The 17,085-nt window shown below is 41.8% G+C and overlaps 1 protein-coding gene and 1 long non-coding RNA gene across 2 annotated transcripts; one reads left to right on the forward strand and one right to left on the reverse strand.

Annotated features, from left to right (window-relative positions):
* Positions 1-2,017: 2,017 nt before the first annotated feature.
* On the reverse strand, positions 2,018-10,027 carry TMEM70 (transmembrane protein 70). Its single transcript, XM_067553604.1, has 3 exons — positions 9,622-10,027; positions 8,413-8,521; positions 2,018-4,197 (listed from the first exon to the last, which is right to left on the reverse strand). Exons 1-3 carry the CDS (start codon positions 9,856-9,858, stop codon positions 3,749-3,751), a joined length of 795 nt encoding a protein of 264 aa, XP_067409705.1. The 5' UTR covers positions 9,859-10,027; the 3' UTR covers positions 2,018-3,748.
* Positions 10,028-10,272: 245 nt separating this feature from the next.
* On the forward strand, positions 10,273-13,351 carry LOC137156700 (uncharacterized). Its single transcript, XR_010920865.1, has 3 exons — positions 10,273-11,189; positions 12,498-12,638; positions 13,216-13,351. It is a non-coding gene; the product is annotated as an uncharacterized lncRNA (long non-coding RNA).
* Positions 13,352-17,085: the final 3,734 nt, after the last annotated feature.

A 17,085-nucleotide genomic window follows, 5' to 3' on the forward strand; every position in this document is an offset into this window, starting at 1 on the left:
GCTGTGGGGCTGGTTAGTTCCTAGGCCCAGCCCAGCCCCTCACCCCCAGCAGTGGAAGCCACAGGCACGTTCCAGCTCTCCCCAGTGAGGAGCCTGCAGCTATGTGCATCTGTGTCTATAGGCTCTATAGGGTCAGGGGGGAGGGTATGTCTGTTCCCTCTACTCTTCTGGGTGCTGCTGGGCCTAGATTGATAGGGGCCAGAGGTGGCCACTCTCCTTTCCTCCCCCCAGCCCTGCTCTGCCTATATTTGACAACTTGTGTGTTGGTTTGATTAGTTGCAGATTTGCAGCTTTGCTTCTCATGTGATAGAACTCTAAAGGACCCGGCCAACACTCCCTCCCGGCCGGCACTCTGGGGCCATGGCCCCCTCCCTCTGTCAGTCTGCCACTGCTAGGACTATAAGTTAGATATGCTTGTACAACTTTTACTGGGTTTTGTTCCTAATGTTAAGATTAAACAATACTTTGTTTTGAAATGGCTGTTTTGAGTTACTATTCCCCACTGGTCACAGCTCCCGAAGGGAAGACATGCAGGTGCTTAAACCAGTCATGTCTGCTGAATAATCACAGTTGGTACACAAGGTGTTGTAACCTGAGGAGCCAGTCTAAGAGTGGGAGAATCTCTGGATTCCACCCACATAGAAGTGCAAGTACAGAGCCTAACACCTGAAGGGCTGCACTCTAAGACCAGAGAGGGGGGTCTAAGGTGTAGGAGCCCTGTAATCATGAAGAGGATTACAGTCTACCAAGAAATTAAACTAAACTATGATTGGCTGAGATATTCATGAATTCACAATTTGCACCACAACTTGTTTATAACTATACTGCAAACTCTCAGTATAAAAACCATTTAAGGTATTTTAACTGTGTTTCTCTAATAAATTTGATCTTATATAATGCTGGAAGGCAAAGACCTTTTTATGTGATTTTAATAAAATTGTGTTTTAATGTGAAAGTACCATAAAAAAGTTGCAAGATTACTACTGCCATCAATCTTTAGTGTCATAACTGTGATGTATTACTGATTACACGGTAGCCATGAGATGTGTCATTTTTCACTTGCTGGTATTAATACTTTTGTTAGTGTAAATGAGTTTATATACGCTAAGTAAGGAGTATAATGCAACTAGATAAATGAAAATTTCATTTTTCCCTTTCATTTTAAAACTTGGAGAGGGTCATGGGATTTGAGAGCTCAGTGTGGCTACTTTTAGTTTAATCAGTAAAATTTTGAATGGTCAAAAATCTGAAATTTAAAATGGCAGCAAAAATTTTGTTGCAGAAGTGAGGAGGAAAAGTTGACGATTTCGCTATGATTTAATGTGTTTAAATACAAGTCCTTTTCTTTATCTAAGGCCTATGTTTTTTCCTTCCTTTGTAAATTCCAATTTGTCCCTCCTTTAAAAAAGCTCAAGCCAACTGAGCTGGATAAATTTATGGAGGGAATGGTATAATAGGACAGCCTGGTGTGGCAATTGCAGGATCTTTGATTCCTGGTAATAGATAGGCCAATAGCCTGTGAAGCGATGTTAGATGGGGTGGGTTCTGAGTTATTACAGAGAATTCTTTCTTGGGTGTCTGGCGAGTGAATCTTGCCCACATGCTCAGGATTTAACTGACTGCCATATTTGGGGTCAGGAAGGAATTTCCCCCCAGGGCAGATTGGCAAAGGCTCTAGGGGTTTTTCACCTTCCTCTGTAGCGTAGGACACAGCTCACTTGCTGGTGACTTCTCTTAAAATCTTTAAACCATGATTTGAGGACTTTAATAACTCAGTCATAGGTTAGAGATTTATTACAGGAGTGGGTGGGGGAGGTTCTGTGGCCTGCATTGTGCCGGAGGTCAGAGTAGATGATCATATTGGTCCCTTCTGACCTTAGAGTCTAACTCCAACATGCGTAAACAGCTATCATCAAAAAAGGAGAGGAGACTGAGCATAGCATTTTTCTTAAACAAAATTTCCATGACAGCAGATACTAAATTGTATGGAACTAGGAACAACTTTGTAAGACAAAGCAAATGCAAGAGTCTAAAGATTTCCTTTAGTTATGTATAAAATTGTATTTCACTCAGCACTAACACTTCAAATAATGGATTTCAGAGCAATTATTATATTTATCAGGTGTCTTTGGTCTATGTCTATCATCATTTGCCAAGTTGCTGCTTACCTAAGGAGTCTTTTCACTGAGCGTTGGGTCTTTAAGATGTATAACCATTTTGAAATAAGAAAAGTTCCACAAAACCCTTCTATGGCATGGTTTGCTTTTAAATGATTCATCAAAGGTGTCCAGAGTTAGATCAATACATAGAATAAAAGCAAGTAAAATATAGATGTTTTAAAATATGCAATCTACTTTGTTTCTCTGTTGTGAAACATTAAAATAAGAAAATAGACTGCAATCAAAAAGCCGTTTCCCAAATTGGAACTTTGGAGAAATCTAAAAAGAAAATACCTTTACGAAGAAAAATAAGTAGGGTAACTTCTTTAGTGCATTAGTACCAAGTGTCAGATTCCCCTAATATGAAGTGTAGTGCTGGTATAAATGGATTAATCTGAATTAATTTTACATTATTTGTCAATTCAATCAATTTTTAAAACCTCAAAATATTTTAAGCCTTTCATTGCATCTTAATTTTTTTAAGCGAAATTGAATATTTATTCACCAACAAAAGCCCATCATCTTATATCTCAAAAGCTTCCTTTGTTCTAAAAGGGAACACTGAAATCCAATTTCTGTACATTCGGAGTAAAACTGACCTAACAATCCATTTTGACAAAGATTCAGAGATCTAATCCCCTTTGTAATCAAACTATTTTATTTGCAGTGCTATGAATTCCAAAGGAAATAGGGTCCAAAAGACCAAGCAGTCCACAGAAGATGTCTTTTGCTTCAGAGCTTTCATTAGCATGAGGTGGGAACCCATTTTGCTATATTCTGTGGTCAGTTCTGTTGTCAAATGTACATGCTGCATTATCTCAGTGGAACAGATTCTCTGCTAAGCTGTTTTTATTGAGCACAGCAGAGCAGAGGGGCTATTGAGGCAGTAGTATGGGCTCACAGTTTCTCCATTCCAGCCATGGGTACAGGATAGACTAATGTGGGAGTTCCTCTAAGGGACCATCCAACAGCTAGGGATAGCCAGAGTGCATTATGCTCCAGATACACCTCCTGTTCCTGCCACAGAGGGTGGCAGGGAAGCAGCTGTAAGTGCCAGCAACAGTAGCTATCTGCTCCCTGGGGACTCCTCCATGCTGGGAATATTCCCACCTGGGAAAGTCATGGACAGTCTCTACTCTCTTCACACCAGCTGAACAGGACAAAAAATCTGGCCCTTTTGCTTTTTAGATGCAGACCATTCTTTGGGCCTCCAACTTCTTATTTATGTACTTGATTGGTGAAAGCTGGTGGACATATGGATTTTAAGGTTTTAAAATACTGTGTTGGGGAGCTTGCAGCCATAAAAATAAGATCAAATCCATTTTCCTTCTCTTCATGATTGTAACGACAAATCAAACTGAGAACAAATAAATATATGGCAGACACACATGCATCTATTTTAATTTTCATTCTGAGGAGATGCTTCCAATTTTTTTGAAATTAGAAAAAACTTCAGGCTCCTATACGTTCTGAAATATGTAAAAAGGACTAAATTATTTGAGACCTATGAATACCTCATAGAATTGTGTATTGTTTTAGACATGAAGCACTGGACAAACATAAAAGACAGTCACCCCCATCTTCTCATTCTATTTGCTTTCACTGGATTCTTTTTGTTCCTCCAAGTCAAAATAAAAAGGTTTGTCATAGCCCATGAGATGGTTATAGTCCTGTGGATGTGTGAAAAGCATTGGATTAACAAGCATTGATTTAGTTTTGGCATAAAATGTTGTAAACATCTTGCTGATGTCTGGAACCTTGACATCCCTCTGATGGAACACAGTTCTTTTTTCTGCCAAAATAGCATTATACGTAATGGCTGTGTAGGTGTCTGTCTCAGCTTTATAATACAGTCGAACCACATAGCCTTTTGTAAGCAGATGCAGGGTAACCGGTGTTATAAATGTAAAGAATCCTACAATGCTGTAAAACGCAGTTTGTAAAAACAGACTTTCAACTCCAACGCCAGTTTTGAAGATGACGTAGGGCATCATGCAAAAGCTAAACATGCTGGTAGAGTAAGAGAAAAACCTCACACCTGTATAAAAAGATGAAAATCACAGGTTAATGTTTATCATCAGAGCTATCTCTACAATCCTTTATACACATTGTTCTTATATATCCACTGCTTTACTTTAATTGCTAAACTCAATGATGATCAGAAGTTCCATGGTAAGAAAGGATTAACCGGAAGTCATCATGTGGAAATCAAAGCTCTCAGACCTTCTCCTCTTCCTCCATTATGGTTAATGAACTAAAAGTTAGGTCTTATGAAACATCTTTAATGTTCTAATTATCAAAATGTTTCACAAAGTAAGAAGTTAAATTCTGGTAGTGTAGTGACTGTTTATGCAAACAGAATAGTTATTATGAACTCAGCTGCAGCTATCAAATATTATATATTGCTAGAGAAGAGTAATTTATTTCCATTAAGTTTAGCTAGGGAGGGAATAAATGTACTTTGTTCAGAGGACTGAACTTAGTCTTTATCCAAAATGAAATGCTTTAAAGTGCAGTTCAACTCTCAAAAGTACAAATAGCACCTTCTCACCATTCTCTGTGTATATTTAGAATCACATTTGCATACTTTAATGATAAAATTTTACTATTTCTTACTCCTGTTAACCTTTCAGAGCCAACACAAATGAGAGAAAGGGAGAGATTCTCACCCACACTGCCTCAAAAGAATTGTTTACAAATTCCAGTCACTTACACCTGTTAAAACTCTTTGAAAGCAAAACAGTTGCACAAGCCAACTAAGGCAGCATCTGGATCAGGGTCCATCTCCCACTGACTTCAACGGGATTCTTTCAGTGGAAGCTGGTTTAGCCCAAGGGCTGTAGAATCTTTATGACTAGCAAGGATATATGAGTAGAAAAGTAGCCTTTTCATATCATAAAACTTAACTCTGAAGGGCTGACATTTAACTATTCCTGGTAGTAAAGTTAAGCATATGTGAAAGTATTTGCAAGATCAGGGACATACTTAGTATTTATATAAATAATTTGTATCTTAAAATGCCACAAAAATTAACTAAAACTACTGAAATAAAATAGTGCCTCACAGAAAATCTTGCAGAAGAGACAGAAATTAAAAAAGCAGCTCAGTTCATTTTGCAAAACCTTCAGTTCTAGTTTCTAAGGAGGTGAAATAGTAGCAGTTTAGCAAAGAAAGTTAATACCTATGTTAAATAACTTAATAAAGTACTGACTTAAAAAAGAACCTTTGAATGTGCAAGCCTTAACAAATTAGTGGTTACCAATACAAGATTTTTAAAGCTTCACAAATTAAAAATTGATGCACAATCTGAAAATTCAAGAGATCCATGAAGGAAATTTGAATGAAGGTTTATACACTTCATGGATGGAGTATGCAAGCAGGGCTTCCAAAGTACAACTGTGAAAATACAATGCAAGTTCTGTAGCTCTAAATAAAAAGATAGTAAAGATTCCCTTTTCCATCTCTTCTTCCTTTCAAAGATACTCCCTCATACTTTTACAAAAAAAAAAGATAATTTCTTTAAAGTGCAGACCTGTTTCTTCATCCCCCCCCCCATTTGAATTTGGCTGAACTATGCAGTGGATTATGCATACCTAATTTCTGTTTTATAATAATTTAATTTACAATGTGATCAGCAAGTGGTTTCAGAAACAATCAACTTTATTTCAAGAACATCCCCATATTACATTTATTAAATCCTTCTCCACATTTACCTTAATCAGTCTAAGGACTGTCTACATTAGGGATTTTTGCATTGGTAGTGACAATACCTGGTAAATAACACTGGTGTAGCACATCTACACTGACTACACCATTGAAAAGATTTTTGACGTAGCATAAGCAAGTGATTTGCAAACCTTTTTAACATCATAGACTACTTCTTAAGAAAGAGATCTTTTCATGGAACTCCTCTCCTCCCAAACTCCTGATTCCATAACTTCCTGATACTGTAATTGTTTACATTAAAAAGTGACATCAGGACAGCATAAAAGGAGTCAAGATGAAATTAAACTCACTTTAAATGCAATGAAGATTTAACCAGGAAGCAACACTCTCCATTTGCTTAGTGCAGCTTATTCTCCCTCCTAGGAAGTCACATTTATTAGCACCAGAATTTCCCCTTGTTGCTGGCAGTCCACAATATTCTACTTGCCATGGCTCACTACAGTTCTGTTTGTTTATGGGCTTGCTACCACCTCCAATTATGGCAATGTCTGCAAATCATATCATGGTTGATCACCAGAAAATGCCCAACAACTAAAGGAGTAAAATAGCCACTCAAGGTGTGGCGAGAGGTTTAATTTATAAGACAAAACACACCACTCTCCAGAAACTCTAGTTAAGTCTTAGACAGGGCTTCAACTAGTAGGAATCATCATTTCCGGAAGACTAAGGCTTATTCTACAGTATAAAGTTTTGCATGCATAGTTATAGTTGACTAAGTGTGTGTGAATAGAAGCAGCTCTGTAAGTTAATTGCCACAGCTCTATGGACCATCTGTGGTCAACAGATCACTCTGAGAACCAATGGTCTAGGGCAATATCAGAATTAATATAGGAAGATGCATTTCCCCTCCCACCACCCTTCAATCTTTGGGACACACACCAAGGCCACCTGGTAGTTGCCCCTCACACTAACTCTTAAAATAAGCCCTATGGAAGATGACTGACCAAAGAGATTTCAACAGCAGGAGTTTCATTACGGATATTATATTTCATTATCTTATTTTCTACCCCTCCCCCCAAACTTTTGCAAGTGTGCACAGTAGCTGCTTCATCTTCATGCTGGAAGTCCCACTCTAGTCACACACTCAGTATATACTGAGCTAGTGACATCGGAGATGGAATGGAGATTCTAGCTGAAGAGTAAAGGGAAATCAGCCTTTGTGCAATTACCCATACGGTGTTAGCGGCATACATGGAAGTTTGCAGATACATGTGGGCTTTGCAGTTTTACACAGTTTTCTGACTATTCTTGTTCCATCCTTAAAGCGACAATATAATAATAATAGGGGGATTTTGGTGCCACATGCCCAAAAGACTCTATGCATCTTAACAAAATTTAGAACCCAAAATTATAGAAATTGGACCAATACATAAAGCAAAAGCACAACAGACAATATACTAGAACTGACTTACCTATCTAGTATTGATTTACTGTCAAGAGTCCCCATTCCAATGCAGATCTTTGATGGGACTTTAGCCACCAGCTCAGTGCATACTTGTTTGGCTGCACAGTTGCTCATAACACAACTGAGGTGATCTTTAAAAAAATCACTGCATAGTATATCTAAAAATTTTCCATTCCATTCACAGCACCAATATGGCTGTCACAAAAGCCAGCATAATGGTTTATGTTACCCAATTAATTTAGGGCCACATCCTGTCCCTGCCTTGCGCAGGTCCCCAAAAGTAGTGTAGCTGCTCATTTTGCTCTACAGAATAACTCCACATCCTTGTGTGCTATTGCAATGCTCTGTAGCAGCACGCAGCAAATCTGGGGAGGGTGAATGTGGAGAAACATAGATGGAGCAGGAGCTACTCCAGCTCATGAGCTGAAGGAGCTGTACTGGTGAACTTTGCTGTGCTCCAAGTCAGAAATCCTGATTAAATTAAACTGTTTCAAGGCGGCCCTGCTCCCTCTTTCCCTCCTGTGAACAAGTCCATCTGCTCCTGTTCCAGGCCTGGAAAGGAGGACTGGGACTCCACTGCAGCCGCACCCTCAGACTTGCAAAAGGGGTGTTAAGAACCCCAGGAACTGCAGGAGAGCAGAGCTGAAGTAGGGGGCGTGCAGAACTGATATGGGTACTGGGTAGACATGGGAGAAGAATTGATGGGGGCTGATGGATGGACAGATATGGGGCTCAGAGCTCCTGCACTGGGCGCAAAACAAACAAAAAAGTCTCAAATTTGGCAATACTAATTGTCACATACACTCACTGAAGATAGGCAAGGGGGATTAGAAAATCTAAAGATGGATGGACACAACAATCTTTTTTCAAAAAGATCTCATGGTTTTGGAGTCAATCTCATGTTTTTTTAAAGTCTAACTCATTTTTTAACAGATCGTGATTTTTTAGAATCTGACTCATTTTATTTGAACCTTTGGGGTTGGTTATACCATTGTACCAGGGACCACAAGTTGGTCCTTAGGGCATCGGACTAGAAAAAGGAAGGCTCCATTCTCAAGAAGCACACTATGTCTTAAAGAAATGTTTAAGTATAGATAAACCAAATCAGTTCCAATCACATACCCAACACTCTCTTTGCCAAATTCCCTGTGTAAATCAGTCTTCCATCTTCCAGTTGTTCATCAGAGGAGGTGCTGAAGCAGCGAACAGATATCGCATGAGAAAATATGATCTATGAAAGCAGCAGATGGCAAATAAAGCATTAGCATCATATACATACATTTCAGATTTCTCCTGGTGTAGATGTTGAATTTATACCCAATATAGACACTAAAAATTAAATTAGATTACAACTATACTCACTAAATAGTTGAATGATGATTGATAAATTTAATAAATTTATATATATAAATTAAATATAACTAATTTATAAATGTTAGGAGACAAAGGCTTTAATGATTCAGGGGATTAGAAATGGGATATGCAGCCATACAACCTTTCACCCCTAGAACACTAGTTAAAACCCTACCCAGGGCCCTAGCTCTGTAATATGCTCTGTGGTACAGACTCCAGTGTCCATGTAGAACCCATTGACTTCAGTGGTGCACTACAGCCAGGAGGCCACACATTCCAAAGCTCATTGCAAAAGCCCGTTACAAATCTCTAGCCACCTATCAGTCCTCAGCATTGCCAGCTCTTCAAATACTCAGAGCTGTGATAAAATTGCATGGTTTACTTAAATTCCCAGCTCCAAGTCCTCATCTTTCATTTTTTTTAAAAAATTCTATCCCACACGGTTGCAAAAAAAAAAAAAAAAAACTTGAGAATGTGAACTCAGAAGGCAAATAAAAAGAACCCCAGATTTTGTTTTTTAAAAACTCAGGGTTTTTAAGCTAATCTTGTACGACTGTGGGGGGAGGAGAGGAAAGGGGCTGATTCCTGAGTTCCAAACCCTTGGCATTGGCAATGCTACGGTCTATTTACCTAGGTGCTTGCATTGGCAATCAACATAGTAGTAACGGGACACACCTTGCCCTGGACAGTTTTTGCATTCTCTGCGCTGCCGCTTCAATCTCATCCACGTTGCTGAAGGCCCGGTTAAGAGTAAATGGATTCAAATGGGGGTGATTTTGCATTTATTTTTGCTGTCCGGGCACAATGCGATTAATCTAGTAAACTGGGGGGGGGGGGGGGTATGGTCACTGGGTCTGACCCAGCCTCCTCCTCACCCAAGACCCCTGGCTTCTCTCTCTGCCATGTGATCGGAGGTTTCCAATTCCACCCCTAGCCGCAGCCCAGTTATAAGGAAATCGCCCCCACGCCGCTCTGCACCTGCTGCTCTCTTCCTACAGCCCTGGGAAGGGCTCCGACTGCTCCTGGATCTCGGGCCCGCGGCAGCGCCGGAGCCCCGCAATCGGACGCGCTTCGAGGGTAGTTCAGAGCCGCCCATTGGGGGCTGCTCGCCGGCCCAGGAGGCGCGGCAGCTACACGCTGCTTAGCACTTCGCAGCCAGAACGCCGGCGGCGCCCGGGCTCGGCAGCTGCCTGCAGCAACAGCCGAAAGCAGCATGGTCTACACACACCGTCTCCGGTCAGGGCCTGGCCTTGCTCGCTCAGCCGGCGCCGGATACCCAAAGCAGGCCAGGAAGAGGAGGAGCCAAGGCGCAGCTGCTTCCCCTACTGCCGAGGATTAGAGCCGCTACCTCTCCCTTCTCCAACGCTGACTTTCCTTCTCGGGGCAGCTGAGCGCTACTAGGCTAAGAAAACCAGACACCCTGCAGCCGTGCAGCTTTGGTTCCCCTTGCTATAAAGCACCCACGCCCGACAAACCACCTGTTGGCTTCTTTGTTCAGTAGTAGGCGCTCTGTCCCGGTATCCGCAGGGTTATTGGGAGCGAGCTTTGCTAAACCTTCCAAGTGCTGTGCGTGATTTCATCTCTCGCTCGCTTCAGTGGCACGCTGCACCTGGCAGGATCGAGGTGACGCCGGTTTTCGCGCGTAGCAAACGAGTGACCTAGTGCATTTTTGCAACAGTTATGTGCCAGCGTTCTGAAAGCCGAGTGTGCTATGAACAATGATACTAGAGGAGAACTTCAATAATGTGCTAGCTACACTACGATGACAGCCACGTTGGGGAGACCAGTTACAACTCGGCATTTGTATATAAATTAGGAAAGAGAGGTTGAGGTTCATGGGGAGCCTAGAGTTGACCCTGGCTAGCTGAATCAAAGGAAAATGTGTTACCTTGAGTCTACATTAGGGAAAAGGCCCTGGTCAGGTCTGGGTTAGCTAACTCCGTAAATGAAGAGTTTTCCTCTACTTCCCTAATATAGACAAACCTTCATTTGTGGCACCCAAACTATTTAGGATTATCGTATGATATGATTAATTACGTTCCCTCTGCACAAGAAAATTAAAACACTTGTGGGACACAACTAAGAGCCCCGACTGTGATTTATTGAATTGTAGAGTGGACAGGACCATTAACATATAAGGTCTAGATCAATTATCCCACCACTGGAAGAAAAGAAACTTTTATTTCCATTCATTTTATCTGGATTTAGTGATTTTGAAAGGAGCTGGATTTATTCTTGTAAATAAGTCCTCTATCCACAGAACAGGTATTGCACAGGAGTTGATAATGAAAGCCCCCCCCCGCCCCCCCTTGCTGCCTGCTGCATCAACTACACCTCAAGTCTGACCACTGATGATAGGGTAGTTTAGTCTCTGCTCCTTCAGTGCCAATTGCTTTTGTGATGTTGATGCTTGTTGAAAAGAAGCTGGATTGGGTTATTAAACTTTTTTATATCAGCAAAATTAACTTCAGTGAAACTTGTAGCAGAAGCAACCACCGAAAGGACCAACAAAAAGGAGTTCCCAACAGAGATGACTTCAACTAGAGGTTAAACAAAATTGTTCTTGAAGCCTTTGGCGCTACTTTAAAAATCTGTCTTTGGGTCTGTCAAAATGACAAAAGTGCATTTTTAACAGAATTAGCTAATTCTAGCATAGGTTCCCACCTAGGTTGCAGGTTTTACTGTGTTTTGCTATTTGCCATTTTCTTTATTACATACACACACACCACACAACTACATTAAAAGAACATTATTACAGTTGCAACATCAAGTATTAAAAAGTTAGGAAACACCAGAATCCTGTACACTGAATGAAGCACAGGCCCTGTGGAAAAAATATGTGATCATGTAACTAAAGATTGTGTCATAATATATATGTGCAAGAAAAGCAAATTAAGGTTATACAGGCAACCTTAATTTTGCCATTTCCTAACTTTTGAGTGCTTGACTTGGCAATCTTATTAATGTTCTTTTACCATAGTTTATAGTGTCTATTAGATTATGTACACTGCTTTGCTGCCTTGTTTACAAAGTAAATATGTTTGACATTATTCAATACTGAGAGGCTGACTCCTGCATCCAAGTGACTCATGATGCCAACCTCCATCGCCCACTTGTTACATTTTCAAGCAAACACCTTCATGCTTTCTCCCATGCTGCCCCTCACACTTGGGAAGAGCTCCCCATAAACCTCTGTAAAGCTACCTCATTATCCTTCTTCAAATCCCTCTTGAAAACTTTCCTTTGCTATGACACCTACAAAAAAAATTTGACAATGATTTGGCTGTTGATGTGCTGAGACTATTGCCTATCATGCTGATCATTGTTTCCTTGTACTCTCCTGCTTGTCTGCATCCACCTGTTGTTTCATCTTATTCTAAGAGTGTAAGCTCCCTGAGGTAAGGACCATCTTTTTTTTCCTGCTTGTACCCATCTAGTACAATGGAGTCCTGGTCCACAATTAAGGATATTAGGTGCTATAGTAATACCAATTATTATTAATAATAATATTTCTTTTCTGAAAATAAACATGCAATATTTGTGCAGCTGAAAGTAACAGGATATGCTGTAAGACACTGTAGTCTGAAATATTTCTTTGTCCTTCTAACCATATTTAATGGTGGTGTAAACTAAAAGAGACAGAAAATGTACTGAATTAGTATTTGTAGTAAAGTTACATGTATTTAGAGTTTTTAAAATGATCATTTATTGACTTCCTAAAGTCTCTTTTATAGGCCATAAGGAGCCTGACTGCTTAGCATGAGAGGTCTGATGAGATCACAGCCCAGGGTGATACAGTGTCAGGAAGAATATTATATACCGCTTGGAATATATTTATTTTATTGTTTTTCAAGACACATACAGATATCAACTACTGCTTACATGGAATCAGCAAGAGCTGCTGCTTATGCCTGAGACTAGCATGACAAATACAGCAGGTGATAGCAAAATTCAATCGAGGCCAAGCTTGCTTGAACCTGAGGGCTGAGCATTGGGTAAGTGCAGGAGGTAGATGGGCTCTTCTTATGTACCAGTTGCCATTCGTTGTGTCTATCTGGATGCACAGGTCCATGAAGGCCTCTAAACTGGTGATGGTGGTGGGGGAGGTGGTCCACCCATACCAGCTTATCTTTTAGTTCTTCGTGAAGGCTGAGCCAAAACTAATGTAGGATTGTTGCATCATTCCAGGTGGTATCTATGGCCAAACATCTGACTTGAGTGACATAGGAAGCAGAGGTCTCTCATCTTCTGTTTAGAACAGAATCTCTGATCAACTGGGACCTTTCCTATGAGTGTTTGCCAGTATTTTTGATAAACCTCACAAAGCCCAGATGGCAGAGCCTGCCTTATGACAGCTCCAGAAAACCCTGCGGTCAGAAGATGAGAGACCTCTGCTTCTATTGTGGGGGAGAAGGGCATGCAGTTTCCAAGTGTCCTGTCACAACCCCTGCTAATCTGATGACACGGAAGTCTAACCCCACACCCAGTGGGAAACCCAAGTCTGGATACCACTAGGAACAAACCCTGAAATCATGCTAACCCAGGAATTTCTCATCCACCTCCACTCTACAGATTCCCCTGCAACTTGAGACCCTGCAGGTCGAGCAGACTTTTCCCATACCATGGGCCTTGATTGATTCAGGAGTGGAGGACAATTTATGGATTTTTCCATGGACCAGGTCCTCGGGCTTCCAATACGACCCACAGATACCCCAGATCTGATAGAATCAGTAGATGGGTCTCCAGTGGCGTTGGGTCTGGTCACACAAAAGACTACCCTGGCAGAAGTGGTGACTGGGGAGCACTGGGAAGTCTACAGTTTAACCTTTTTTACTCCTCACATTTCACCCTGATTTTAGGGGCACCCTGGCTCATCTATCATATCCCCATAATCTATCAATGTGTCATTGCCTTCTTGTCGGGAGCAATATCTTCTTGTTCATGAACTCAAGACCTTAGAAACTAAGCCAAAGGGTCTTCACTCCAGAAACCCTGACAGGTGGCAAACCTGTCAGACCTAGAAATGCCATACCTACATGATGGACTATGTCTTCCTCTGAAGTATCAAGACTACCTTGATGTGTTCGAAAAACAAAACTCAGACTCACTACTCCCATGTTGTATTCTCCCCATCAACCTTCAGCCTGGAGCCCAGGTTCCATTTGAGTGTATTTATGCTATGTCTGCACCAGAGCTAGAAGTGTTAACGAAGTACCTCCAGGAAAACCAAGCTAAAGGTTTTATCTGCTGCTCCATCCCCCATGCATGCATCCCGATACATTTTGTGAAGAAGGAAGATGGCTCTCTGAGATTCTATGTAGACTACAGGGCACTGAACCAAATAACTATATGCAGTCAATACCCCTTACCATTAAGCCCCAAGCTCCTGGATCAATTATGGTCAGTGTGGATGTTTACTAAATTGGACCTTGGAACATATAATCTGGTCTGAGTCAGGGCAGGGGACAAGTGGAAGACAGCCTTGAGAACAAGATATGACCACTTTGAGTATTTGTTAATGCCCTTTGGACTCACCGATGCTTCTGCAACTTTCTAGTGCTTGATCAATGACATATTTCAAGATATCCTAGACCAGTGCATGGTGGCATATCTAGATGATATCTTAAACTATTCTAGCTGTCAAGAAAAGCATGACCACCATATCCATGAAGTTCTCACACAATTGTACCAGCATAGGGTATATGCAAAACTGGAAAAGTGTGTATTTGACCAATCATCTGTTTAATTTTGGGGATTCATTATGTCAGTAGACGGACTATGGATGGACCTTCAAAAGGCATTTGCAATCAGCTGAACACCAGAGTATCCAACACATCCAGAGGTTCATGGGGTTTGCCAATTTTTACAGATTTATTCAAACTTCTCAAAGGTAACAGCCCCTATAACTGCCATCCTCCACAAACCTGCAAGTTTTCACTAGCCCCTGGAGGACCACCAGGCCTTCAAATGCCTGAATATAGCTATGACATCTGCCCCGGTGCTGGTCCATCCTGATCCTGACCAACCCTTTGTCCTTGAGGCTGACGCCTCTGATGTAGTCATCCGGGATGTACTATCCAAAGAAGCAGGGCCCCAGCATGAGATGTATCCATGGTCATATTTTCATGAAAACTTACCCCAGTCAAACACAATTATGAAATAGCAGACAAGGAGTTACTCACTATCAAAGCTGGACTGGAGACTTAGCAACACTACCTTGAGGTGGTCAAAAAACCCATCCTAGTCTTAAACAACCATTAGAATCTGGAATACCTAAAATCTGCTAAGGCACTGAATCAGCAGGAGTTGCACTGGGCCCTATTCTACCCGAGATTCACAAATTCACAATCACGTATAGTTTAGGCAATAAGAATGGCAAAGCTGATGCCTTCTCATGAAAAGGGGACTACTGTACAGAACTCGCTAATGCCAAAGAACCATCTCCTGGCATATTAAAACCATGTCGTTTCATTTGTGGGTCTGTATCCTCACACTTGCTTATCATGCTTTGAGAAGCCCTCCCTAATGATCCTTTTTCTAAACTCATAACCTCTTCCAAGAAGGATCTACCCAGTACCATTTTATGTCACTATTCTTTGTTCAACAACCTCATCTATTTCAATGGCCACCTATATGTCCACAGTGGTTCCCCAAGACTGGTAGTGCAGCGCATATATCATGATACCTCCTGGGCAGGTCACTTTGGGCAATCCAAGACTGTGCATTGTTGCCCACTCATTCTGGTGACCACAAATGCGGGATGATGTTTGGTCCTACATCAGGTGCTGCAACACCTGTGCTCAAACTAACTCCCCCAGAGCAGGCCTTTCAGCATCCTTATGCCGTCTGCGACCTCTTCCTTGCCCTGGTCACACATAACCCTTGATTTTATAGTGGAACTGCATGAATCTAAGGCCACAACACCATACTGACTATTGTAGACCAGTTCACCAAAATGGCCTATTTTGTACCATTCACACATCTCCCGGTTGTGGAAACTACTATTTCTATTGAAACTATTGTTTCTAGTTACATGTATCTTCCACCACCATGGCCTCCCTGACCATCTTACCACAGATTATGGCTCCCAGTTCATATCCAGGTTCAGGTGTTTCACCTCCTAGAGGTCCAGCCTCATGCATTTACCACACATCACTCTCAGATAGATGGCCAATTAGAAGGGGTCCATCAGATGCTCAAACAATACCTGTACTGCTTTCTGAACCACTGTCAAAGCAACTGGGGTTGCGTTACTCTACTTTCTGAATTTGCATAGAACAACACAGAACATGCCTCTACCTGCTCCAGCCCCTTCTACTCTAACTATAGTTTTCATCCTCGTTTCCACCCTTCCATCCCCTTGTCTACAATGGTTCCTGCTACCTCCAATTTGGTACAGACCATACATGAAATGCAAGCCAACCTAATGGAGCACCTAAAAGTGACCAAGACAGCCTATTAACCCCATGCTGACAAACACTGCCAAGAAGCGCTGCCTCTAAATGTAGGCCAGAAAGTGTGCCTGTCCATAAAACTCCTATAGCCAGAAAAACTGCGCACAAATTAGATCATCAGTATGCAGGTCCTTTCACTATTATCAGACAGATCAATCCAGTGACATTTGAATTACAACTCCCTCAGTCTTGCAGTCTTCCATGTCTCCCTCCTGAAGCCTTTCCTTGACAATCGGTTCTCTGGGTGGCATATACCATCTCTGCCCCCAATTCAACTTCAAGACCACGAGGAGTATCTCATCCGTGACATCCTGGACTCCCAAATGTGCAGAGGGACTCTGTACTATCTGATCAAGTGGGAGAGGTATGGGCCCAAAGAAAGCTCTTGGGTTCATCGTATGCCCACCCCTGAAAAATGTGGACCTGCCACAGGAATCATCCTGAGTAGCTTGGTCCCATGGTATCTGGGGATTGCACGCAACGTGAGGGTCACAGCATGTCAGATGCCACAGACCTCAAGCCCAGGGCTACAACACTGCTAAGCAGGAACCTTATCCTCTGTACCATCAAGATGCAAAGGGTAATGAGGGAACTGCTGCTAATACCCCACCACCAGATGCTACATCCACTGACTCAGCAGGACCAGATGACTAACAGCAGACTGCTGATTGGACACCACCACCACACCTGTTCCTGTCCTATCCCTTGTCTGAGCACCTAGATGCTAGGTCTGTTGCTGCTCAGGCCACTGAGACTAAATCCTTGCTTCCTTATCAGGTTCCTGCTCCTGCTATCACACCATGTTCCCGTTCCTGCTTCCTTCTCCTGACCCCAGTTGCTGATTCTGGCTTTGACTTTGGCGTGACTTCTGCTTCTGTCTCCACCTTGACCTTTGGCATGAATTCTGAACTCTGTCTTAATTCTTGGTGTAACTGTGACCCTCATTCTATTCATGGCTCTAACCACTAGGTCACACAGCGTACGTTAT

The sequence above is a fragment of the Emydura macquarii genome, unplaced genomic scaffold (assembly GCF_026122565.2).
Source record: "Emydura macquarii macquarii isolate MOO-44397 ecotype Brisbane River unplaced genomic scaffold, CSIRO-AGI_Emac_v2 contig_1477, whole genome shotgun sequence".
NCBI lineage: Eukaryota > Metazoa > Chordata > Testudines > Chelidae > Emydura > Emydura macquarii.